The 27,931-nt window shown below is 39.8% G+C and overlaps 2 protein-coding genes across 5 annotated transcripts; one reads left to right on the top strand and one right to left on the bottom strand.

The window, feature by feature from the left end:
* Positions 1-4,995: 4,995 nt before the first annotated feature.
* Positions 4,996-11,988, bottom strand: LOC143013291 (putative G-protein coupled receptor 173). The gene is made up of 3 exons (XM_076166860.1): positions 11,753-11,988; positions 8,926-9,082; positions 4,996-7,305 (listed from the first exon to the last, which is right to left on the bottom strand). Exon 3 carries the CDS (start codon positions 7,128-7,130, stop codon positions 5,946-5,948), a length of 1,185 nt encoding a protein of 394 aa, XP_076022975.1. The 5' UTR covers positions 7,131-7,305; positions 8,926-9,082; positions 11,753-11,988; the 3' UTR covers positions 4,996-5,945.
* Positions 11,989-16,672: 4,684 nt separating this feature from the next.
* Positions 16,673-27,229, top strand: LOC143013497 (forkhead box protein P1-B-like). Of its 4 annotated transcripts, none has more exons than XM_076167150.1 (12): positions 16,673-19,565; positions 19,699-19,870; positions 20,356-20,448; positions 21,278-21,365; positions 22,038-22,112; positions 22,456-22,615; positions 23,206-23,282; positions 23,555-23,656; positions 24,681-24,802; positions 25,957-26,044; positions 26,552-26,914; positions 26,955-27,229. In XM_076167150.1, exons 1-11 carry the CDS (start codon positions 19,487-19,489, stop codon positions 26,621-26,623), a joined length of 1,128 nt encoding a protein of 375 aa, XP_076023265.1. In that variant the 5' UTR covers positions 16,673-19,486; the 3' UTR covers positions 26,624-26,914; positions 26,955-27,229. The 4 variants fall into 4 exon arrangements, with proteins under 4 accessions (XP_076023265.1, XP_076023264.1, XP_076023263.1 ...); XM_076167149.1 differs by having other exon boundaries at positions 26,552-26,918; XM_076167148.1 differs by having other exon boundaries at positions 26,552-26,922.
* Positions 27,230-27,931: the final 702 nt, after the last annotated feature.

Raw genomic sequence — 27,931 nt, 5'->3', positions numbered from 1 at the left:
CACACCTTAGACGTTTGGGGTATCTAAGGCCCCCAAATCTCTGACTTCTGTCTGTCCCTGCTGACCATCTGACGTAGATAGGAGACAAGATCCTGCCCTGGACTTTCCAGTCCTTTTAACACAGAACCTCCAACATCCATTTGCTTTCATCTTTTGTCCGACCGTGACTCTGATTGTGGATCAAGAAATTACTGATTCTACTTTTTCCCCAACATCACGAAGACAACTCTCCAAATTCTTCTAGGCCAGAACCGAAGACTTGGAGCAAAGCTCATCACAACGGACAAATCATCATCACCTGGATCCGTCAGCATAGCGCAGCCGGCAACCTGATTGGATGTAACTGAGAAACACAAAACAGATGTGATTCTATTAAGTAAGGCTTTGATGTTCGGGCAGATTTAGATTCAGACCTAGTTAAAGATAGATACATTGTATGAATACTGTGTTTTCTATGATTTGTGTTCTTGAGGTTTTCTGACCATGCTTCTGACCATGCTTTTATTATTATTTGAACTTCCTGTTATTGTTTGTATTATTCTAGTTTATTATATTCATGGTGGTGACTCTTAGTTATTATTGTGAGTTAAATCTTTTCATATTATAATATAAGTGTCTGGTTTTGTTTGTTATGAATGTTGTATGTTTCAACCTCTGCCACGTCAAGTCCTTACTCCTTCCAGACTGATTTTGAGTGCATAAACTAATCCTAAATTGTTCCCATTTAATTAATTTTTTGATCATTTTAATTGTCAATTAAGATAGTGAAAATGTATGGTGAATCCTTGAGGCTTAGGTCAATTATCCGAGTTTGAAACTTAATCAAGGTTTGGTTTGGTTTGGTTGCTGTGTGAGATGTCACAACATAACAAAAATACATTTGTTTCTTGTTTTTTCAAGTGCCACTAATTTAGCTTTTTGTGCTTTGGCAGTTCTTTCTATTTTACATTCATCTGCCCTCAATTTACAATTATAAAGTGCATTTTTCGGTAACCTGTTCTGATCAGTCCCATTGGAGTCACTTAAATTGTTTAAACTGCAAATACTGTAAACGAGTTGGCTTTATTTGGTTTAAGTAGTAATATATAGAACATAATAATTGCATGTAACATAATCTTTGATTTATGTTTAAGTATTATCTCTCTCTCTGTCTATCGCTCTCTTGATGAGTTGGATGAAAACATGAATGAATGGGGCAATTTTCAGTTGTCCATTTAACACTAAATTTGGTTACTTGGTTAATCTGAGATTATCAATGAGTTCTTCATTTATTTGAGTAAACTTAACTAAATCGGGTTTACTGTGCGAGTAAGTGACCAATTAAGTAATCAAGTAATTTTTTTGTCTAGACCCTTTATAAAAGTGCTTACATAAAGAACATCAACTTCTTGTATGGTATAAAAGGTATTTAAAAAAACTGAACAAAGAAAAACAGGAGTAAGGAGCTTTTACATTTTACAATTTCGACAAAAGAGAAAACCATCCAATATGATTTCTGTGCCTATCACATAGGATTAATGAAGTGGTTCATGAAAGGTTGCCATTGTAACCCGTAAAGAATATGCTATCTCTTAAGGGTTAACTTGTAATATTTTCTGTAAGACATGAGAAATTCACCTCCACAGCTATTTTTTACCAAAGCGTATTTCGTCATGGCACAAACATTAGAACGGATCTGTGTCACGTGATAACATGAAAAGATTCACTACGTAACGTGATGTTTTTCATGACAACATGATACCATTAATCACATTTTAACATGAAACGGTCCATGTTATAAGGCTTTATAACGGGCCCATGTGTGTAATTCATTTCCTTATTAGGATTGTTTTTATACATACAGAGGGGGAGAAAAGAAAAGAAAAAGAAGAGAACTAAAACAATGAAGAGAACCACGATGTGTATTTGAAGGGGTAAAGGGATGACAAACGGAGTAACAGCTAACCACAGCCGGTAAATGTTATGTTGAAATGACAAAAAAATGTAACCGCAGAGTTTCAAATGACGTCAGTGTTGCAATTTCGATGATTTTGTAGGTACAGTTTGGATTGAGTTGATTTGCTCAAGTTTAAGAAAAAACATGGTATCCTTCAGCTTTTGTGAGACAGGGGGAGTAGTAGATTTCCACCGCAAGAGCAGGCGCCGTCTGGCAAGCAGATCATTTCTTTTTGCGCAGCGTTTAGGTGACATGAGTCAAATGGGGTTCCAAGGATGGCAAAATGAGGGGAAGGTTGAAATCGCATTCCCAATATGATGAACATTGTGGTAAAGTAGACAGACCAGTTATTGTGTAACCTGGGGCAGAAGTTGTGCTGATTAACTTGAGTGGAGAGGAGAGATTACAGTATATGCTGGATGCACACCCTGAAGAATTGTTAGTGAAAATAGAAACTCCAGGATTTTGTTGAGTCTACAATGGACAAATTGTTAAATCTTGCACCGGCCAAGCTGCCAAGCTTCTCCAGAAAAATGTGAAGAATTTGCACAGTTCTCTAGGAATAAAGCTAAAACCATGAGAGCTGGTATCATTACTGACAGTGGCAACTCAAACTGTCAACCCTGCACAATGCTGGAAACATTAGTGAAAATCTGCCAGTGAACTCTCATCTCAAAATAGTAAATGCAAGCAGATCCTCCTGATGTTCTTATCGGTACTGTCGGTCAGTACCGATAAGATTCTTTTAAGAGTGTCTAACTGTTTCTCAGATCACGTTTTCATCCTTTGTTTTTGTTTGGTTTAAAGTACCAGTTTTAATCTATTGAATGTTTTGTCTTATGTGAGCTTCAGGATGCTTGCGTTGAGCTTAAATCATCACCTTTGAATGATGGTGGACTGATCTGCAGAATTTAGTCAGATTGTGGTTCATGAGTGGATGCTTGTTAGTCTTATCCTATTAGGGTTATAACAGTAATAATCACCAGAGAATGTTTCACATTTTTATTGTCAAGGAAATAAAAGAGCAGCTCCAAAATTCATTACAATCTCTCTCTCTCTCCTGCTTTCTCTCTCCCTCCCTCTCTCTCTTAAAGTCCTCATTTCAAGTTTACTTTTTTATTTTGGGTGCTGTTATGTTGACTGATGCTGAAGAAACTTGGACACTGACTTCTAGTGCCGTTCCACCTTTGCTTTTTCAAGTACATGATAGTCAAGTAGGGGGTGAGGTAGATGAAGTAATTGTAAGGGATGACTTTTTTCTGATTAACTTCCCCAAAAGTGTTCAAACACAGCTGCTATAGAATATAGGGCCACAAAGAAGTTAACACCTGCTTTTCAAAGACCTTTTTAAATTATAGACACAATCCTCCTCTCCTCCTTTTTTCTTGTAGCGTAACTTCAGAAAACCCTAGTAATTCACATGCATTATTAACCCAAATGCAAATTTTACACTTGCATCTTTTCCCTCTTTTTACAAGTGCAAGCGTCTCGGTGCGTCTTTTCCATGTAAAAAAGAAGAGAAATTTGGGTCTGAAATCCTCAAATCCAGTTTTACACGATGTGGGTGAGTGTATCGCATATAGCAATACATACATATATGTATATATTTTTGTTTGTCTACCCTCTGTCTTCACCACTTCAATCATTCAAGTTCAGTTATTCATATTTTATTATAATTTCTATTATTTATTTATTATGTCCACCAGGACGTTCAAAAAAACGTTTTCAGTCTTTTGCTTCATTGCATTGCTTCCTGTCTTGAACTGTGGCACATACACAAAAGGTGTGATAGTTGGTTCTGGGCTTTGCAATGGATATTTTGATAATTATAAAAGAAAAAATATTTAATAATTGTCATTTGAATACAACCTCCCCCATCCATCATCTTCTAATGTTACACATTGTCATTTTGTCATGATCACATCACATGATCACCATTGCAGGAGTTGAAATAAATTTTTGGTGCTGGTGCTCCCAATAGCCACGCCACCACTGACTCTAACAAGAGGCGTCCAAAAATGTCATTTATAAAGCACGGACAAATTTACATGTCTGCTTTGCAGGTTCTCACTGTGTTTGTATGAGTTTCCTACCACAGTCCTAACCCTAATAACATGCAGGTTAGGTGAATTGAAACTCTAAATTACAGGCAAACACAAATATCAGGCATAGTGAGAATAACCAAAACATTCCGCAGTGTGGAGTGTTGTGGCACTGCACAGTGGACCAGGACTGACAGCGACAGGACACAAGTGAGCAGATTGACAACAGTATCACTGATTAATCCCCACCGTCACCATTTTAAGATTGCAATGTGCAGAGTGCAAACCAATTACAATTATGGTTGGCGATACATCAACAGTGGTCACGTGAGGCAGGTATGACCAGCCAGTAACAGCAGTTGGAGTCAGGCACACACATGCAAAATGTAGAAATAGAGACCAAGTGAGCGATTTTTGGTAGTACTGTGACATTGAACTGTTAACTCACTGCTGTGCACAACCAGTCTGGGTGACACCATAAAAAAATATGTTTCCTCTTTATTTTGACGTCCATCTTTTGCTCTCTCTCATCACTTCCTGTGTGGAATAGGTGTGGGGATCACGGATCTACTTGTCAGCCCTGTGATAGACAGCATAGATATGTCCAAGTGAACACAGACCCTCCCAAACTGAAAACCGAGATAGGTTCCAGCTCTTCATGACCCTGAACAGGATAAGATATGATTGATCAATGCATCAGTGTCACGCAGGCATTTTGGATAAAGAATAATGTAACCGAATAAGGGTTAGAGTTCGGGATCAAGAGATGTGAAGGCCTGTGCTTTGCTTTGTTTTTTTCTCAAATGTCCATCATTGAGCTGGTATGTCTTTAAAAAGAAAGATCATGGCCCTGGTTAAAAAACAGCATAGGAATAAAATAATGTCATTAGCAATTCTTTTTCAAGTGATGTTACAGTAATTATATTAATGTTTTATAAGTTATTGGCAGATATCACCAGAAATGCTCCAATTTACAAAAAGCATAGTTTACTTAATTTCTCCCAAAACCATTACATTCTGGAAAATCACAGGAGTATCCAATTATGAGGTTTCCAACAATCATAAATTATGAGGGATCTTCTTAGGTTTATACAGGCGTCTAAAGAATTCCTTAGCTTCAGTTTTCCATTAGGTACGATGCTTTTTACTTTTTTCAAAGACAAAATTGAGTAATAGGCTGAATCATATAAAATGTTTGGAAATTGATTATATCAGAAGAAACAAAAAGCAGAGTAAAAGAAGTACACAGAGACAATACTGACAGCAGGTGTGCATCACTTCTCTTTATGTTTCTGCCACTGATATGTATGTGTGTATGTATGTAAACTGTTATGAGATGTTCATCCATAGAAGCTATAATTTACATTTTCAGAAGCAGGATGACACAAACTAACTATGATGTATGTCGACCTGCTAAATCAGCATATACACTTTCTTGAAATTGCAGCGGATAAACGCCGCCATGAAAATGTGCAGTCAGCACAATTACATGATTCCAGAATGTGTGTATTTTGGCACAAATCATTGATTGACACAACCAACCATCCAGCATGATAATCATATTAAGGTTGACTTTCTGACCTGACGTATCCTGATGAGATTGGAAAAGTGGCCAACCTTCTGCTTTTTGGTAACTATTAGCATTTTTTGTGTCTCTTCTGGGAACTTACCAACATTCCCTCCAAAGACCTTGTCAAAGACCTTGTCTAATTTGTGGGTGGCTATTTCTCTGGCTTGGTTTCCAAACTGATGGCATTATTACTTACATGTTTTTGCAATAGATGTACTTAGTCCTGTTGTCAAAGGTACAATTTCTGATACTGTTTTAAGTTAAAAGAGTAGGGCAATACATGCTCATCATTTTGTTACTATTAAACTTACTGTTTTTTACCCAAAGCTCAAAAGAATCCACTGACACAGTTAGTCAATCTTCCCCCTCACAACAATTCGCTTTGCTGCATCTCTGCTTACATGACACAATAAGGCTCTCGTGGCAGATGAGGTTTAGTCCTGCAGCAGGCTGGTAGGTGGGAAAGAAGCCCTTTCTTTAGGTCTTTGTTGAGGAACAAGCAAACAACAGGGTTAACCCCGGCTTGAGCAAAACTCATCCACACTGTGGTGGAAAGGTACCGGTGTGGTACTGTACAGGCCTTGACAAACACCCGCCAATAGCAAGCCACTATATAGGGAGACCAGAGCACCAGAAAAAATAGCGTGATCACATAGAACATCCTGCCAAGTTGCTTTTCTGCTTTGAACTCTTCCATTGCCAACAGGCGGCGGTTTTGATTGTGCATGTTCTGTCGGATTCCCAGCAGAGTAGGCGGCATTGGGCCTCGGCCAAAGCCTGCAATCCAGTTGGCTGCTGCTTGTCCAGTGGCCCCGGGCCCATGGAAGGTCCAGTTCTGACTGATGGCTGGCACCATCTGGACTGGCTTCATCTTGCGGTGCTTGTACTCAAAGAGAAGTAGCTTCATATAGACTACATGTGTGGCTAGAATGAGGACAGCCAGCATTAACATGAAGCCTAGTGTATCATTTGCCTTGAAGTAGCGATGCTCAAAGATGCACTGGTCCTCTTCGCGAATGAATTTGTAGGTGCCCACATCAAAAACAGGTGGGAAAGCCATTGCCACAGACAGCGTCCACACCATGCACACCACAGCCACACATGTCCAGAATGTCATGCGTTTGGAGTAAAAACGATGGTGAGCAATGGCCATGTAGCGTGTCACACTGATGCAAAACAACATGAAGGCAGCATGGAAGCAGAAAAGCACTGCCATGAAGGCCACCACTTTACAGCTCAGCACACTATACGTCCACGCTGAGCCGTTCTTTACAGATACCAGCACAAAGGGGAAGCAGATGGCTGAGCGAATGGTATCTGCAAGGCATAGGTCCAACAGGAAGTAGTATGGTGCCTTGTGCAGGGCCCGGTCCCGTAGTACCAGTAGAGACACCACCAGATTCCCTACCAAGCTAATGCAGATGATAAGCCCCAGCAGCACGAGTTTGATATAGGTAGACACAACTGAGGAAGGACCCTCTGCTGCTAGACTTCCAGTGGTAGCCACAACTCCATCATTTGGCCCTGCAGGTCCTTCACTGCTTTCATTTCCATTTGCCATCGCATATGCCCCCCCCGCCATGCCACACTTTCTTTAATCACCAAAGCCACCACTGCCACGTCCTCGTTCTTTTAGCTGGTCCTTCCTCCTCGTGGGTGCTTCTTGTCCAGAAATTACATGGAACACATCAATCCACATCGCTCCATGACAAGCAGAATCCCTTTCTTGGTGTAGTACCTTTTGGTTGTCTCAGACCCTGAAAACACACAGAAATTACAGTAGATTAGTCATCTGGTTAGTGTAGTCTGTGTGTACATTTCCATCCATTCATCCAGTGTCGTTCAAAATGAAACAAATCCAAGGTATTTAGTCCCAGTCGTCTTTAACCTGAGGATGTACGCAAGTCAAGCGATAAAACCCTTAAGCAAGGTTCCTTACAAATATTAAACTACACGCACCTGAGCTTCCCTTGCCACCTCTCACCTTGGGAACACAATGGTTTGTCAACCTCCAACCAGAAACTGGTGAAGCACGAGATATTCATGGCATGTGACCATCTGGTCGAGATCCACAACATGCATATATACTGAAAGAGTTAGGGGCCACTCTCGCATCTCTGAACTGAATGATCTGACTGATACATTCGGATGCCTCAGCCACGGCGCACCTTGAGTCCATTCCTGGTTTGAAACACCTCTTCCATGTCATCATTCTTTGCGCATAGTCAAAGGTCTTCTGCTGCATGTCTCTGATGCCCTCAGTGCCACAGGGGGGGCAATGACCTCTCACCAAGTCACAGTGATTTGTGCTTTCACAAAATGTTTGCCAGCGGCAAACGACACAGCCCAAACCACCACTTACCTGTTGATGAATCACATCTTTTCCGGGTTTGGGTTACCAATTTGCATTGACTCAGACAGGAAAGGACTTCACTATCAATATCATGCGACAATTATGACAGTTGCTGATGTGAAAGCAAATTTCCATATAAATTACCATCGTCAGGCCTCCGGTCAGGTAGACTGGGCAAATCTCACGGTAATCTTTACTGAGGAAATTAGTGGCACTCAACCAACAAGACTGGGGTGTAGGTTGCCCTTGGTCTTAGTTTAATTACAGCTACCCAGAACTGTGGTACGTAGCCTGTTACTAAAGAAACATTGATCACTGGCGGGAACAAAAACTAAAAAAGGATGTAGTAATTCTTTTGCATTTGCGTGATGACGCAACCAGGAAAACAACATAACACGGTAACAAATTCTCTGGTTCTTCGCACAGTTTGTTAAATGACTTGGATTGTATAACCGATATATAACCAATTTAAAAGTAAGTTTTCAACATGATTTAAATGAACCTACAACATCTCTGTTAAACAATGCACCACCTAACCTTAAACTGAGATACACATAACCAAACACACACTGTAGGTTTGCCACCCCATCAGTGGTGGTGTGATGTTAACAATAAAGTGCTCTAACTGTTGTTTTCAGTTATTTACGTACATTGGACAGTTTATTGGAGAAGCAAGAACATGTAAGAGTGGGAGCCGGAGGGTCGCCGGTTCGAGTCCCTGCCGAGGTGCCCCTGAGCAAGGCACCAAACCCTCAATTGCTTCCTCCTCTGCATAGGGTGGTAATGTAATGTAAGTCGCTTTGGATAAAAGCGTCTGCCAAATGATCGTAATGTAATGTAATGAATAATGGTGAATCACAGATAAAACAGCAGTATCTGAAATAATAATAATTCTTTGGTGGTCCATACGGGGACTAGAACCCTGTATGGACCAAGAAGGTGACCCTCCGGTTCCCAGCTGAGTCTCCTATGGCTGAGCTACTGCCACCCCAATCGTGCAGGCATGCTTCACATGCATGCTTACCTTTTTAAATACCATTCAGTAACATTCATCTCTGCTGCTTTCAGTGCGCTGACCGATGCGTTATTCATCCCCCCTTTTCGCCAACGCAACCAATCTGCTCCCTATCCAGCTGGCCGGGGGGTTGGCTCCTGGTCCCTGTCGTTTACACCGCCAGGATCTGTGGAGGTGTCAAGGATTGGTTAACACTGTTCCACAGAATGCTTTTTTTTTTCTTCTTTTGCATATGTTCCAATATGTACAGTTGCATTTAAGTCTCTGGGTCTCCATGGTATGATAGAGCTGAGATTTCTCATTTTAAAAAAGAGACTTAATTATCAGGTTCTCCTGTTGCGGTCAGAGGAAGGCAAATTGTCTTAAGAAACTGTTTCAGTTTTGCTGCCCCGTTTTGCCAACAGTGCGCGCACACACACACACACACACACACACACACACACACACACACACACACACACACACACACACACACACACACACACACACACACACACACACACACACACACACAGGCTGTTAGTGAGTTGTTGCAGGTAGCGGTGAGACATGAGTCTGCAGATGTCTCTCCACATGCTCAGCCCCCAGAAAGACTGATGGTAAATGCAGTCATTTCTAGACAGTGACAGACGGAGGGGGGAGATACAGACAGAGAGACAGGCTAGAAAGGGACTTAAAGATTAACTGAGAAAGACACAATGACATGGAAATGCAATTACAAGTGGCTTCTCTCTCTCGCTCAGACACTACTTTTTTTTTTAGAAAGGCTTGATCTGACTTGTTATGTCACACAGTGTGCAAGTGCAGCCAAAACATCAGCTTGATGACTCAAACACCAAAACCCAAAGCATTTGTCCTCCACCCCTTCATACCAAAAATAGTTTGTTTGTTCGCTTGAAACTTGGAAGTGGTTCAGAGTATCTGTGTGTTGCTTTTGACAGTGCTGGAGATTTTCAAGTTGTAAATTGTGAATTAATATAATGTAAACAAACAGTTGATATGTGATATTTATTTTAAGAGGGACAGAGAGGCCTGCAGGCTTGTCCTCGTGTGTGCTTGGCCCTGTTTGGAGAGGCTGTGGTACTGTACCCATGCATCACTGTGGAATGGCATGAATACTTTTGCAACCCTGTTCCCTAAGGTTTATCAAGGTTATGCGACATTCTTCAAGTTGGACAAAGAGGGTTCTGAGGATGACGCTCACCTAAGAGTTCACAGAATGTAACATTATGTTGGCGTCCTGGATATATAGCCTATATATCTGGGACCGTTTAGATGACCATGTGTCATTCATGCGTGTGCTGGCCCATATGCATTCTGGTTATTCAGTGATCCGGTCCTGTCACCTCCTATGTCTTCCCTCGGCAGGAGAGATAGACAGCTTGCCTCGGTTCTGCCCTGAGAGAATCTTGGTTTGTTCATTGTCATTATTCCACCGCAGGTACTGAAATATGTTTTTCTCATCTGAACTTCACAAATAATTCCATTTCAAGAAAATATTTTTAGTCTAGAGTGCACGCACACCCGGGTCAAGATCAGGTGGGATTCATCATCATTTTCTAGTTTTCAAAAATATACAAATATTGATGAATAAGGTCATAAGGTCATAAGGTCTCTCTCTCTTTGCTTTATCGTATATGTGCAGGTTATTGGTTTTGTTTTACTACTCTCTCTCTCTCTCTCTCTCTCTCTCTCTCTCTCTCTCTCTCTCTCTCTCTCTCTCTCTCTCTCTCTCTCTCTCTCTCTCTCTCTCTCTCTCTCTCTCTCTCTCTCTCTCTCTCTCTCTCTCTCTCTCTCTCTCTCTCTCTCTCTCTCTCTCTCTCTCTCTCCTGTTGCCAAGTGCTTGCTCATAGAGGAATGATGGGCTTCTTTACATGCTCAAGTGCCTTGAGCTAACGTCTGCTGTGATTTGGAGCTATGTAAAAAAAAGTTGAATTGAATGAAATTAAAGGTTAGAATGATGAACCTACTAATAAAGTAATGTGGATATTTGGCTGAGTTGAAACAGGAACCATAAAGGAGGCTGTTAATAGAACAACCCCACAAATTAACATGTTTTTACCAAAACCAAGTCTTTAGTCAGATGGACAACCACTTTAAGAGCAAATGCATCATTTCACGGTGCTTTCAGTCACAATTCATTTTAAATTTGAAGGCAAATTGATGAATTCATTTCTGGTTTATTTTTGTGGATCGCAGCCTGTGGAGCTATGAGGCCTGGAATCACAAAAATAAGGTATGAGGGGCTCAGCGAAGGAGGAGCTTTGAGAATCTGAGAGTTGGTTGGCGGTGGAGGGCAGAGTCACTGTCAGGAACAGGGTAGCAACAGCAGCCTAATACCACTGGCTTGATGTCTGGAGGAGGAGGCAACAAAGCTCAGTGGATGAGCAGTAGACAGGGTCTGAGAGCGGGGCCCAGCTCCAGGCCTCTGCTCACTTAGCCTGCAGCAGCTCTATTACTGGTTTAAAAACACATTACACAGCTTCTATTCCTTCATGCTCTCTGGAAGGCACATTGGGAAAATGATATTAAATCATTTGCCCCGCTATCCCGGTGCTGAGCCACACAGTACAACTAGAGGAAAACACTGTTATTCATCATCCACACATTAGCAGCCATACTGATCCATGCGCTGCAACATACACCTCTCATCTGATGGTTACCATGCACGCACACGAGCAGCATCCCTGATAACATGGCACAGTGTGGGCCTGTGGGTGAGACTGCTGTGAAACCAACAGCAGCCCTGGTAAAATGAATGACGTACAGGAGAACACACGCATGCAGACATACAGGCAAAATTATTACAAAATGGTTGTAGAGTGGAGCTGCTTACCTGCTGAGGGCTGCTGTCCTCCAAGACGTCTGTCACAGCTGCTACAGCCGACACCAAACACAGCGAGCCACCTGGATGTTTCACCACACAGAGAAATAAAGATCAGCCACCAAAAAAGTGATTTATGATGTGGTCAAAAATGACCACATGAAGCCTGCAACGGGTTCTCTTTCAAGCACAAAGGAGCGTTTCCTCTTCTTTCTGCATGTCATGTCTCCACTCAGGCACCCACTGGACGCCAGTGAATCCACGGGAATGTGGCCTCGTCACCAGTTACATTGTGTGAATGTGCAGCCCCTGATCTCTCCACCTACGGTCACACAAAGCTACGATATCCTACAGTCGCCTCTGTAAGCTCCTGCTCTCGGCATGCGGGCAGACCTGAGCTGAAGTCCCGCAGAGCGTCTCATCCTCCTGCGTGGAGCTTTGAAGAAGTCGCATTGTTCCCGTCAGTGATGTTTGTTGTTCATACAATCCCGCAGCAAGCTACACGGAGGGATCTCAGTGGAAATCAGCAGTAAGCTCCTGATGACGGAAAGCCCAGTGTAGGTTCGGGTTCGGGTTCGGGCTGCTGGATGACTCTAAGGCCTGTCCACATCATGTCCGGCAGCCCGTCAGAGCTCAAGCCGGCATTTTAAAGATGGTAGCTCTATCAATAATGATGGAGATATCTCGGATGGAATTCCTGCTCCGTTGCTGGCGCTGGCAGCTGGACACACACTCGGTTGTTTCCGGAGTCGACAGGATGCGCGTTCGGCAGCTTTCGGAAATTAACGCCACGTCTATTCACCAGAAAGGGTTAACCCGATTTTAATCCTGTCAATATTCAAACGGTCAAAATGTGTCACCCAGACTAACTTATAAACTACGAAACAGGGACGTATCATTCACCAGTTTTGATTAGCACGAAATAGTATATTAAATCCCACGATTTTATTTAGTATTTTCCTCTGGATTTTGGTTTTCGGAGCCCAGTTGGGGAAATAGAAAATAAAAATATACAATTTATAATTTCTATGCATGCAAACATAGCTTCATGGTTAGATTGATGAATACAAATCAAGAGAAGATTTCATTCATCAATAATACTATCTCATTAAGAAAACATGGTAAAAACAAACAAACAACAACAACTATCTAGCTATATGAACCTTAAATAGCACAGAATGCAGTGACACTCTGAACTCATTGTAGATGAAACGGTTCCTGTCTAGCTCAGGAAAGTGGCAAAATATGCCCAGACGAGCTGTGGAATTGCCAGTGACAGAGAAATATGGCACAGTGAAGGAAAAGTTTGTTAGTCGTCCTCACAAGAGGATCATATCTAAACCAGTTTCCTAAAGTGTATGCCGCGACTCCTAGTGGGCAGTAAAGGTACTGAAGTTGGACCGAAAGAGGTCATTTACAAACAAAACTAAAAAGGTTCAAATTTGTAAATACGGAGAGATAAGAGAGATATGGAGGGAGCAATTGTCTGTGAACACCACATTCTACCTTTTTGAGGGTTGTCTTGCTTTTGCTTCTCCCTTACACCTGTTGTCACTTTAATTTGCATCAGAGCAGGTGGAATTGATTCACAATCACTCGTTCTTACTACATGGACAGATTGATATCCCTAAATTTTAACTGACTTGGTGTAATACTGTGATTACCAAGTGTCTCCTTAATTCTTTGGAGCAGTGCATAAGGGACTGTATATAAAATCCTCTAAAAAAGGAAGCACTTAAGTAAAGTCCATGTACTAGAGTGTCAGAAAGATGGATCGCTGATTTTGTCTGAAATAATTTCATTCAATGTTGATTGTTGACTGAATCTCATTGCTTGGATTGGATTGCTTGGAGTGAGAATGATCACACTCACCAGTACAACAGTAACGCTATCAACAATCAAAAATGACATACGGATCCATTTGAGCAGAGGAAGCATTAGAGAGATGTGTGGGGGGAAGCCCAGGAACATATGTATGACATTATCAGCTGTAATCACTTTGTTCTCAAGCTATTATTCATGCTGCCAAAGGTCAGCATATTAAATAGAACATCTCTGTGGTAGGCAACAGTCGTTTCGATTCTCTGTTTCCTCTTCAAAGCTTTACTAATATTATTCTTTGCTTTCAGCATTTTACAAGTTTGATCTTTTTTTCTTGAGGTCACACTGAGTCACATTCGCTCCATACAGTCATACAGAATAATGTTTTATATGTAGGTATAAATCTGTATTTGTATTATCCGTAGGGATCACTGAATGGGTTATATTTTATTATTAAATGTACTAGTATCTGATATACAGTATGTCCATATCTAATCAGACAATGTTTTCCAATGCAATTTAATATTGAATCAGATTTATGACGTAGAAGACCACTTTTAGGCAGATATGATCCTCACTGAACACAAAAAGCTTTTTTAATGAGTGTATTGATAGTTATTATTATCTCTTTTTATTATGAGAAAGAAAGGGTTGTAAAAATGCAGGCTGTTGGGGATTCTGGTAGGAATTACATGTGAATCTTAGCTCTGTCAACATTTCATAAACACAACATTAAGAATTAAAAAATACATCCCAATAGCACATACAGATATACACAACACACTGATAATAGAGAGTTATTTGATTGACTGTTATCTCTTATGCAAGTTTGTTATTTCGAATGAAATGAAGCTTAAGTATGGCAAATTGTCCAGCAAGAGGCACATATATAATATATACTCTATATAATACATATAATTACCAGTTTGCTACCTCCACCAAGCAGGTGATGTTTTTGCCTGCCTCCATTGGTTGTGTCAATCGAGTTCAAACGTCCAGTGCTGACACTAACCTTTTCTGTGGAAAGTTTCTAAATGAGTCAGAATTAACTGCAGAAGAGGATTTTCACTAGTCTAGGTGTTTGCTCAGTTCAGGCTTGTTCAGCATTAGCAGACATATTAGCTCTTATAAACACTTTTCTAGTTGTAAGTTTCAAATAATTAACCATCGGAGCTCTTAAGTTTTCCACATTCTCTGTCATTTTCTACTTTTCAGACTGAGATGAAGTTCCTTTCAAAGATGTTCTCAGAGATATTAAAACATGATTGTGGGTGACAGGCATATTTACATTGTCATAGTGTAACTCTGTGTGCATGTATGTAGCACGTTCACCATATTGCCCCAAAACTAAAATGTAAATGTGACAGAATAAGTCAATAAATGTCTCCTGGGTGGATTAGTAAATACTTATCGAACCAAAATACCAAATTAACTAGAAACACATCTCATAAATGAGACAAATCCACCCCCAACAAGTAGAATATCCAGTCATAATAGCAGTCATAATAGCAGTGACTACTTGGGCTAAACAGTTAATTTCTAACTATTAAAAAAAATTGTGTATAAAACACAATATATTGTATGATAATATTAACCAAAATCATTCAAACTCAAACACCAGCAAAGATACGAAAATAGAAAAACACAGAAATGCAAAAATGCAACAATTACAAAAATACTAATACTTTCAAACCTTGAGAAAAAGGGGAATGAGATGGACATTTGACACGTTTTGCATTACATGAAAATATATTTAAAATCCATAAAATAAAGGAATTTATTTGAACCAGGACTTATTCTCATTTGAGCTTAAACCAGACTCAACTGAGTAGATCATGCATTAGTTGTCAGAGGAAAGAGATGAGGAGGAGGTTGTGCTAATGCTGGATGCAGGAGATCCATAGATGGGCTGGATGTGTTGAGAGAGAGAGAGAGGGTGTGTGTGTGTGCATGCTGGGTATTGCTGCATATTCCAAACCCATCTCAAATATATATGGTATATATCAGATGGATTAACTCTCTGCTTGTCATTATTCTATTTATTTATTTTCCCATTCATATTATTTTAGATTTTCTATTTTTGGAATCTGTAATATAAACAGTTAATCTGTCATGAGCTTTGTTGGCCCTGTATCAAATGACATTAGACTTAAACAAACTTTAGAGTTCAGATTTGACATCACAATATATCCTCTGTGACTGATTTAGAAAATATAATCAGACACATCTGCCACAAGTAAAAAAAATATTATATCACAAGTCAGTATATTCACTTTAAATACATTCTCCATCTATTTTTTATCTGCATGAAGAAACATTTGGAGGAGCAAAATCTGAAGTACAAAACAAAATGTCCACAGATGAACAGGTAGATGACACATAAAGTTCCTGGATAAGCTAGCTTTTATAAATTCTTAAAAACTTTGTTAATGTGTAATGAAGACAAGGTAAGGTATTTAAATAGAACCTTTTAGATCATTCATAGTGCTTGACTGTACATCAATCATGAAAATATAAACAAAACAAGATATAAAACATAAGGCAATTCAAAGACAAGAAAATGAAGAAAAAAAGAAAAGAAAAGAAAAACAACAAAGAAGTTAGGCTTTAGGTGCAGTGCAGGAGTGAAGTAGCCCCCATTTCATAAAAGACGGTGGCAAATAGAGAAGTTTCAAGTCTCCATAAGACAGAAGCAAATCTAAGATGTACTTTGTTGGTTTGTACAGAAAACCAAGACGCAATTGTATTCTAAAATCAATCAGGAAGCCAGTGGAATGATTAGAGGAGTGGGATTATGTGCTGAAATTTGTAAGTGTTGATGAGGACTCTGAATGAGCTGCTGCAGCAATTGTATTGCTTTTTTAGGGGAGATCTGTAAAGACACATTACAGTAATCATGTGCACTGAACTATGAAAAATAGTCAGTACTATTACCTGTATAAATGTGCTCTTATTAGTCATTAAGCAATGGAAAAGTACAAAGATAACAAAATATTTGTCCTTTATGTAAAGCGTGACCTATACAATGTGTGTAATAGGCTCCATGTGCTTTGTTTATGAGCTTTCTTACATCACACAGATCTTTGTAGGTATAGACAGGCATGTTTCCTGTCGCCCTTTCAGTCTGGCAGCAGCTCTGTGAAGGTAAGAGTCTTTTCTGCATGGAATAAACTAAAAACATCTAATGAAGAAAATAGGAAATAGTAATAGTTGATACAGGGTGTGATGATATGTGTTTACTTTAATATCTGAGGAAGCTAATAACACCATACAACCGTGGAGGATGATTATTCGAGAAACTATTCCGGTATTGGATGTGACTTGCTGCGGAGACAAAGTGAATGAAAGCTGTTTGAAGACTTGTTTATCCTTTGAGAATGCTTGCTTAGAAAGTTTGGTGAGGTTTAAGTTAAAGTTGGTCTGATGTCAAAAACATTTTTGCACACCACAAAATATTTATTAAATTTTTATTTAATATACATTTCCTATTTGAAAGGTCAAACTTGCAGACTTTGAGACATTAAACTTTAGCAGACGTCCAGAATCACAATTTACCCTCTGTGACTGGTTTGGAAAACATAATCAGACTCATCTGCAACAAGTGAAAGATGTGATTTAACACAAAAACAATTCAGTTTATTCACATTAAAGTATGCACTTTAAAGTACAAAACAAACTGTCCACAGATGAACAAGTAGATGACACATGATGTTCCTGGATAAACTAGTGCTCATAAATCATTATCATAATCACAGAAATTCACCACTGACAAGACTTCACTCATAAATATATATGCTAATTTATTATGTATATATACGTTTTTATTTATCTATTGGCATATCTATGAGAATTTTCATTGACTTAAAACATTTTTTGGGAAATCACACCATCAACTAAAAACAGCTTATTAAAATGTCACATTAAACACAACCAGCATGTCACACACTCATCCTGCCCATCACCATCTCCATTTCAGTTTTTAGGCACTTGAAGACTGCAGATTTGTTTGAATGCGACGAATGCTTCAGTTTGCTTCTCTTTTTTTTTCTTCTTCTTCTTTCTTTTACAGTATTATAGTATAAATCAGTCAGTTTATAAGCCATTGGTTAATATTGTGTAATATTTAAACACTGTTTTAGTTGCTGGGGTTATTTCAGGTGAAATATATCAAATCAAGAGTCTCCTACAAATTCTTTTCAAAGTATCACTTCAAATTAGATATTTGATTTCAGTTATGGAAGCATATGACTTGTGAAAACCCACACATTAGTACCAATATGAGGCATCTTCAACTTTCCACATTGTAATGAGGCTGATCTCATGATCCAGTAAATACTTGACACAACATGGCAATACTGTGACCACCACATATTGCCATGCAGCACACAGATAAACGGATAAACACATCACCTCTCATCATCATCACATAACCAGCATCTAATAGCGTTTCATTGCTTTGACAAAGCAAATCATTTGACCTTGTTGGAGTTTCTTTCAACAAGATAAGAGGAAAATGTAGCGAAGGTAACTATAAGAGAGAGAAAGAGAGAGAGAAGCCACAACCAGGCTGAGCACTCTCACTTTCTACTCAATTCCTGTTTCTGTGGGTGGATGTGCATCTGTCTGTGTCGCCTCTTTGCATTTTTCGTATATGTGCAGGTTATTGGTTTTTATTTTCTCTCTCTCTCTCTCTCATTCTCTCTCTCTCTCTCTCTCTCTCTCTCTCCCTCTCTCTCTCTCTCTCTCTCTCTCTTTCTCTCCCTCTCTCTCTCTCTCTCTCTCTCTCTCTCTCTCTCTCTCTCTCTCGCTCTCCCTCTCTCTCTCTCTCTTCCCCTTCCTGTGTGTGTTTGCTTGTGTGAATCTGTGTGTGTCAGTGTATTTGTGTGTAACCACAGCTTCTCCTGGTGGAGCTATATTATGATATGACATACAGTATGGCCACAGAGAATTCTGGATTCTCGTTAGCCATGTTTCCAATCCAGTTTTGCACATTGTTTAAATATGAAAGTGTTTCTGTTAAATGATGTTATGTGAATATGGTTTGCTTTTCTAATTAAGATCAGATGTCTTTGTTGCACCTTTCCACCATCAAGTAGCTCTTTAGGAATTAATAACTTTATCCTGAAATCTGCCTGCGAGGTGACAACAACAACGTTTGAGCTAGAATCAGGGAAATCAAATTTTACGGTATAATTTACGGTAAACATTAAGTTCTACCAAGAACATTCAGCAAAAGTTAATCATGTAAATGTAACCTGAACTGTTTATACCAGAGCTGCCACAGTAACTGGGCAGAAACTTCTTTTGCCATTCAAATATGAACACGTTACTTATCACTTATTTATTACTTGTGTGCTTGTGTGTTACATAAAGTTAAATTTAAAGGACCTGCATCTATAGATTTATTATATTGATGTTTAAGGGGAGAAGGGAAGGGAGATGAACAGATTCACATTCTTTTTTATATATTTATTTTCAAAATATTTAAGAAGTGCCACACAACTTAGTGAGGCAGAGGCAAGCAGTCAACAGGGGCCCAAGTTGAGTATCATGATATTAACTGTTCTCTGGACCATATGAGGAGCTAAAAAGGGGCAGGGACCAGTAAGGTGAGAGTAAGGGCCAGGTCATGGTTGAAAAGTACAAGCTGAAGTTGTCTTGTTATCTGATGAAGGTCTAAAGGACAAAAACATTATGTTATATGCACAGTAGCTATGTTTCATGCAGATTTCAAATAAGCAAAAAGGTTGAAATATACCACATACAGTACACGAGTGAATATTGAAAGACAAAAAAGAGTTCTGTTCTATTCTGTAGCAACTGCTTCAGACTCTTCTATTTACTCCTTTAAAAAATTCACAGCCTGTCACACTCTTTAGTAAACATGTGGTCGAGTTTCACTTTGACTCCACAGTGCTGCGGAGCATGGAGGACATCAGACAGGAGCAGCAGAGACCATCAGTGCTATGTCAGCTTTTTCAAACCACCTCCACAAAGCTGAACAGTACGTAGACATGTCTTCATCGAAATATTCCACACCACAACAACATCAGAGACAGCCTTTACCGGGACCTTATTATTAATGATAAAAAGCTAAAAACTCAATCACATGAATGTCTTTTCTTCCTCTGTTGAAGACAATGCTGCATTGAAAGACCTCTTCCACTGCAAGGAAGAGCAGGACACAAGCCACCGTCTACAGTCACCGTCTCTAGAGTTGAACTCCTTCTCCAGGCAAAGTCATGATTTCTTCGTCTTAAGGAGAGATGGTCCAAAGCAAAACCTCATTAAAGCCAGGCTGCATGATGGGTAACTCACTATATACATTATACACAATGACCAATTGTGCACATAACTCAATGTATCAGCAGATACCAAGTCATAGCCATGATCCCTTGCTGTGTGAAATGTAAAGATATATCTACCAGTGTATTGTTTCACTTTCTATTACTAGAAGGATTTTCTGAGCTGTTCTCCCCCAAGGAAAACTAGCTGTTGTGGCCTCTTAGACAGGAAACACAACAACCTTTTGATGCATGAGGTGAAGACAGCTTTAAACTCATGTGTTCCTTTCAGAAAACTAGTAAAACTCAAATGAAATGAAATAAAGTGATGTAATTGCCAAATCACATTCATATGTCAAGCAAATGCTTCAATCTCATATTCAGAACTGCACACATACCTTTTCAAAAACATCACAAGCACACTCCCAGGCAGGAGTACAGTCTACTGTTCCCTGGTACTGTAACAGTGTGGAGATAAACTTGGCTTTCTTGTTTTACTGTTCCCTCCAGTATCCAGGACAGCACCAGTGCTTTGTTCGTAAGGGGCCTATGTTGTTGGCCTGGTTGCGAGGCACCATCTGAAGATTTTCAGAGTTTCTTAAAGTAAGCTCAGCTCAAACACTACATTTTTGCTCCATGGCATTGATCCAGTGAACTGTCATCAGGTTTTTAGCTGCTGGTGTACATCCAAGGTCAAAAGATTGCAGCCTCACTGCAAGTGTGAAATTAGGTAATTCTTAAATAACAATTAAGATGCAGCTGCGACTGAAACAGCATTCCAGCCACTTCTTTCTACAAATTCTTTATCAACACCCGTCTACCACACACCATTACTATTGAAATCGGCATATATTAAAAAAGTTTGTTTTAAGAGTTACATACGCATATAATGTCATTGTAAAACGATATACATAGATTTACATAATTGGATAGCTCACTATACAACAATATTCAATTTCACTTTATTTATCAAAACAAAAGTTAGATAGTTAGAGACGGACAGACAGGAAGTGTGTGAGAGAGAGACACGCAGAGAGGTACAGCAACAACAACAACGATAATCTTAAGAAATATGACTAATGGTATTAATAACAGTTGAATGATGAATTTCTAGCAGGATAGGGTCTTCATCTCTACAGGACAGGCTTCCACAAGAACCTTTGAGATGAGAGAGCACAGAAAACTCCAGGGAAGAAGTAAAGTTAGTGAAATGCAGTAACGATGCAATGACATGAATATGCAGATAGTGAGGGGAGGAGGAGTACATCATGGGAAGTCCCCCAGCAGTCTAGGCCTATAGCAGCATAACTAAGGGCCCTAACTATAGGCTTTATCAAAAAGGGAAGTTTTAAGCATACTCTAAAATGTAGAGAGGGTATCGGCTCCCCCGGACCCAATCTGGATTGTAACTTCTGTCTGTACTGTCTTCTAGACATCTTTATTCTGAACACAGTCATGGTGAAAGAAGCCTGGCCCAGTGGAGGGTCCAGCAGGAAATGGTTCAGTCCATGGAGAGTCAGGTAGGACCCTTCTAAGTCTAGAAGTGCAACAGCTATACCATGAGTGTTCTGCTCCATTTGACAACATGATACTGATCAGAACAGTTACATAACAGTCTCTGACGCCTTATTTTTGAAATTATACTTTTCCTTTAATTGAATTTAATTAGTAACATAGAAAGCTGCAATGGGGGCAAAACTAGGTAGTAGGTAGGATGTGAAACATCTCAAAAAGGTTAAAAACAGGCAAACAACCGAAACTAGATGAGACATCCGAAACTAGATGAGACACTGTTAATGCAATAGATCAGCAGGGTTGGAGCTTTGTGTCACCGTCACAGAATCTAAAGTTGGATGTGTGGTGGTACAAGGTTAAAACTGCAACCCTTTATGCTTGAGTTGTGGGTGATAGGGTCTGCAAAATATGGTTGCCTCCGACAATCATTTTCTAGGACATTGCATTGTGTTTCCCATACATTCTTAAAAAAACGCTGTTTAGTCACCTGTTAAGTCAAATGATGTGTCTTGCATTTACACCATGCACGACCCTTATCCATATTTAAAATAAACAATATCTGTTTAGTGTGAGCTCCTACAACTCTGATTAAAAGGATAATGTTATGACATAGAGCTAGGAAGTGCCGTATTGAATGTAAGATCAAACCTTCACTTGGTATATTCTTTTTTTTTCAGCTCATCTTGGAAAAACAGAAACTCTTAGCAATGCAACTTCATCTTCACCTCTCTGAACACAAATACACTCACCTGGTATGTTGGTTCTCATCCCTTTTATGGCATAAAGAATGTGATGGACTGATAGAAATGTATGTAAATTCCCCCTCTTTCTGTATCAAAGAACAATCTCCAAAATGTCCCAAACTGTATGCTCATTGTCAAATGCTTTCTTCAGTAGAAATACATTTATATTAAAAAAGAAGAAGAAAGGAATGCAAAAATCTAACTACACATTAATTGGATGCAGCGGTCCTTAGAGCAACATCTCTTGAAGATTTAGAATGAATGCACAGCTGCAGTTGGTTCCCTCTGATTTTTCTTCTGGAAAGAAGAAAAATGAAATTGAAAATGTTTGCTGTCGTTTCCCCTCCATCAGTCCATCCGGAAGGCAGCTTCAGACTGGACTTACAGCCTCCCACTTCTCTTACCCCAGCACCAGTTAGCTGATGGAAGTGGGGACCAACAATGGGGCTTTAAACATGTGGAGTTGGTCCGAAATGGGTACCATGCTGCTGGTAGAACCCACCTTTTGCCAGGTAACACAAGAAACACAAATCTAATTCAACCATAGTCGAACAATAGACAACAATAGAAGCATAGAAAAATAGAAGCAAGTAGGAGACTGTGCTTCCTGCCCATTGGTGAGTTAGCAGTTATCGAAATGTACTGAAAAGAGGTGCCTCTTTAGGCGATTTAAACATTTCTAGGGAGAGAAACCAAGATAACACGGAATCACAGGAACATGCCAACAAGATAACATGATGAACTGGCAAAGAGCAACGAAAAACAAGTAGTACAAAAACACTTGAAATAAGGACGGAAGGTGGCTCAGGAGGTGATGGGAACATGAAACAAAGGACAGCTTTTCAGCCACAAGTAAAACCAATGACACAGACAGAAAACATACAAAACCTATTTAATAATCCAACCACCGAAAATAGGCCCCTTGGTGCAAGGTCTATAACTCAGGCCCACTTAAGCACTTAGACCCTCTGCACCTGTGCCATGATGGCCTGTAATCTCTGTTCCATGTCCTCAGTAATAGATTTTATGCTATTAAATCTGCGTTTTTCTATCTATTTGGGAATTGCCTTGAAAGCATGGGCTTTGCTTGGTTGTTCTACAGATTTGTTCACCAGCATTGAGTGTTACAAATACAACAACATCAGGCCTCCATACACCTATGCCTACCTGATCAGATGGGTGAGTTGTTTCTTGTCTTTACAAAATTTAAAAAACCCCAGAAAAGTCACATTATTGCTTTGCATAGCTTATTACTTATATTGATATCAATGGTATTACATGGCATTTTGTTATGTTATATTTTACATTTTATGTCCATTTTTGTCATCAAAGCCATTCTGATTGCAGCAGCCACAACCCCTGTGGAAAAAAATATTTTTTTTATCACAACCTTTTATTCTGAAGTAGGATAAAAAAAATATTTGTTTTGTTTTTTCCTCTCACACACGCAGGCTATACTGGAATCTGAAGACAAACAGTGTACACTGAATGCGATTTACAACTGGTTCACCACCATGTTCTTCTACTTCCGACACAACACTGCCACCTGGAAGGTTTGTCTTCAAGCCTTTACCAGCAAGTCCAGTTGCCTAAGATTTACTTTCCTTGGATACCATGACCCGGATGACTGAGAACCTTCCCAGACATCACAACTCTTAACTCTCAACCACATTAATAAGATAACACAAACATAATAGAAGGCCATAGTGCTGATTAGTTTTGTCAGCTGTTATATATGCCCGGAGGCCTCTTTTACTTTTCTCTGTCATAATTGATTTAATCTTGTTTTAAATGAATTTAAGTAAATTGTATCTCTTGAACACAATATCACAAACAATGTCTGAAAGGGCTTTACAGACCTACGTCAGGAAAATTCCAGACCCGCCCAAAGCTCTCTAGGAAGACGAGGTAAAAACTCCAAAGAAAACCTTAATGTAAAAGGAAAAAAGGAAGAAACCTCTCGAGAGGCAATTCCAAGAAAGATTCCCTCTCATGAATGAGATTCCCTCTCATGAACGGCTGGGTACAAAAAATAAAAATAAAATTGTATTCCCCTCCCTTTGGTCAATAGGGAATGCTACAATATTTAGAATCTGACTCAATACATTGAAATTGGATTTCTATTACGTCTATCCATATGGCTTACTGGCATTTTTGCCTTGACCACAGTACAGACAATTAATCACAACAATTGCTGATGAAATGTAACAGATGATGAATGCTTGGGAATGGAGAAGGTCATTGAATGAGCTGGCTGGGATCGACACTAAATGTTGGAGTTCATCTTGTCAATGGGTTCACACATGTAAATTGCACACGTGTATGTATAACCAAATTCTGATGACGTGCACATATCATCGACACAGAAATGATAAGATGAATGTACATGTATTTCTGAGTTTATAATATCCTTTAAAGTACACATAAATCAAATGAATTTAGAAAATTATCTAAGCGAATATATGGAAAATTAAACAAACGACAACTATTAACCATGGAAATACAAACCATTTTGTAAGCAATGTAAAACTATAGGAACATATCTAATACTTTAAATCAATGCCAATGTTTTCCTAGAATGCTGTACGCCATAACCTCAGCCTGCATAAGTATTTTGTGCGGGTCGAAGGAGGAAAGGGAGCAGTGTGGACAGTGGATGAGACAGAGTACCAGAGGAGGAAGGGACAGAAGTTCCACAGGTACAAACAACACTTGCCGATTACGTCCTTCACTGTACATGCTTTCTTTCAGCTGATTTCATCTTCATCCACACACAAAAAAAGTGTCATATTTCCACCTGCAAAGAAGTAAACACGGGCAGCTTACAGTGGGAATCCATTATCACAAAGTGAAAAGAGAAAATACAAAGCTGATCAGCGTAAAGGCCATTGGATGTAAGTTTTCAAAATTGAATTAAGTTCCATAAAATATACAAAACCTCTGGTCTGCTGACATTTCATTGTCAGTCTTTCACTTTGTCTCTTCTCTCTTTCTCATATTGTACAACACTGCATATCCAGTAACTGAGGAACCTTTGTCAGTCAGGTTATTTAAATGCATAGGACACTGGAAAGTATAAATGCACTGCATAAAACAACAAAATAATAGCAGCCCAGTCGAGGCCTTTCAGCTCTGTTTGGTTTCTATTCAGCCATGTCAAACGCTCATCCCTACCAAGGGTTTCAGGAGAAATAGCCACCCCATACATGGCTCCCTTTTCCTCCTTGAACGCTGGCTGCTGAGGGTCAAGGTGCTCCGCATCTTCTTCCTCCTCCCCAGGTGGAGGTTGAGGTGAATGGAGGAGTATTCTGAGGTCTGAAACTCTGCACTACTGGTGGGGGTGTTTGCACTGGGGGCTGACCCCTTGGACTGTCATTGCCTTTCCTGCTTTCTCTTCTGTCGACAACAACTCCCCACAAAGCCTGGTTCAAAGCGCTGGGCTCTGGGACAGACAATCGCAACACAGTTCTTAGTGGTCTGTCGCATTTGGGCAGGGTTTCCCTTCCTGATCTAAGAAAGCTAGGCAAGGATGTGTCCCGAAGTAGAGGCTGAATGACACTCTCCTGGTTAACAAAGTCTGGTAGTCAGGCTCTTTTCTCCCTGGATCAGTGCTTTTTCTTAGGACTGCTGCACATTCAAGCAGGTCCAAGCATGATGCTCTGCGTCCATGCAAAAAGGCACGCCTGGACACTCAAATCTGTCTCCTCTCAGCTTCTCAGCTCAGCTCCTGCCCTATCTCTCTCTACTGATCTTTCTGTCCAGAATGTGTCACATTCTATCATATTGCATATGGTTACATATTTATTGAGGTTCGCTCCTACAGAAGGCCTCCTACACATTTCTGATCCAACAGGTGTGAAGTTGCTGTGGCACAGCATCCCATGACACAGACGAGTCTCGATTTTCAGGAACTTCCTGCTGCACCGTTGCCATGGCAACCTGTAAGACATCTGCTAGGCATCTCCTTATCTAGGCCTCATGTTATTATACACGTTTCCTGTTTCCATTACACAGCATGTGGATTCACTGAAGCTCTATGTATAAATATAGTTATGCTCTCAGCTTGCCACTACTGCTTCCTCTACTTTTTGGGGTATATTTGATATCTGAGCACATTCTTTAAACTCAATATAAATCTGCCTCCTCTTCTACAGCAGGTACAGCAGTTGAACTCACTTTTAAAATGCAAACAGCACCCTCCACTGGAAATGGGGTTGATGGAGCCAGAGCAACAAGCTAAAGAGGCTAGAAGTGATCATTCTTTGGGTTTTGTTTTCTTTACTTTGAATGACCTGTTAACATTCCATATAAACAAATGATTCAATGTCAATATCAGAAACATATTAAAGGAAGGGTGTTCATTAGAGCTCATACCTCTGCCAAAGCTGAACAAGCCAAAATGTTTATCTTATGTGTGTGTGTGTGTGTGTGTGTGTGTGTGTTTGCAGGGACTGTCCTGTGAAGTGGTTGACATCCAACCCCAACTTCTGTCAAGAGCAATCCTGAAGACCAGCAGATAGCAGCACTGGGCTCCTTTACTGTGATCCAACAGTTGAGGGAGCCAGATCAGTTTATCCTTATCCAGTATACTGCCCTTTTTACAACACGACATCTGATCAATGTTCTGTATGATCTTAATATGTGCAAGAAGATAATACTTTTCATTTTCATACTTTTGGCAATGTTGGCCCAAATCCTCCCAACAAGGAGATATTGTTTACATTTCTAAATAGAACATGTCTCAATAAATATGCATGTGCAGTAGATGTTGACTCTCTGGTTGGACTCGCTGTGTGTGTGTGTGTGTGTGTGTGTGTGTGTGTGTGTGTGTGTCGTTTGGCCTGTATTAAGCAGTCGCCCCTGGATTTCACCAGTGTGTGTTTTGCGATCAAGTTTTGCGATCCTTTTAATCACAGCTTTTACACTTTCTACTTTTATTTGCAAAGTTCAAATAGTGAAGTGACAGTAAATAAAATCATGATTTCTTTGCGAAGGCACCAATCTGCTCTGTGACTGTGTTTCTCCGATTACTCAAACAAGATATCTCTTTTACATTTTTTATGAAATGAATGCATTAAAATGGAAATGTATATGGTAACTATGGTGTAAAATGGAAAATTGTGAAATGTTGTGTGAAATGGTTTGTTGAATTTGCATTGAATTGCACAATCACAGAAATGTGAAAACTTGAGGGACTGATAGAAGACAAGACCATCCACGTGTCCACATTCTCCTCTTTACTGTTGATCATCTGCTCTTTCTGACTTGAGGTTGTAGGAGATTCCTGATGACATCCTGTTGTGTATTCACTTGTTCCTCACCCATGTCACGTGCCTGTACACAACCTGCAGAACTGCAACCATCAAACAACATTGGCGGGAAATGTTATGCAGTACAATAATAGCAAAGCATCTGACCGGTCTGGTCACACATGCTGGCAGACACAAGCAGAAGTTGCTACTGTGCCAGCTACCAATACTACAAAGCGTTTATGCACTAACATGCAAACCAGTAACTTGCACAAATGCAAATCACAATATTTGTTCCTCACTGTCACTATGGGGAAATACAGTAGGATCATCAGCCCCTCAAATACCAGACATCAACTCATGTCAAGGTCCAAATATGGGACCTTGAATTTTCCAAAATGCTACAGTAACGGTGTTTGATTTTGTGGTAAGAGTGTATTTAGATGTGTTAAACTGAAATATACCAGTCATTCCCTGCGTTAATAGCTTATTCTGTAAAGGGAGACAATTCTGTCAGAATTCAAGAGTGAAGTCTGTCAACCCAAGAACAGAATTGAGTTATTTTCCAGCCCTCACACT

This window comes from Genypterus blacodes, unplaced genomic scaffold (assembly GCF_046128005.1).
Source record: "Genypterus blacodes isolate CSIRO-AG114 ecotype Tasmania unplaced genomic scaffold, CSIRO-AGI_Gbla_v1 ptg000156l_1, whole genome shotgun sequence".
Taxonomy (NCBI): Eukaryota; Metazoa; Chordata; class Actinopteri; order Ophidiiformes; family Ophidiidae; genus Genypterus; species Genypterus blacodes.
The sequence above is the reverse complement of the archived record's forward strand: the minus strand, read 5'-3'. Positions and strand labels throughout refer to the sequence as shown.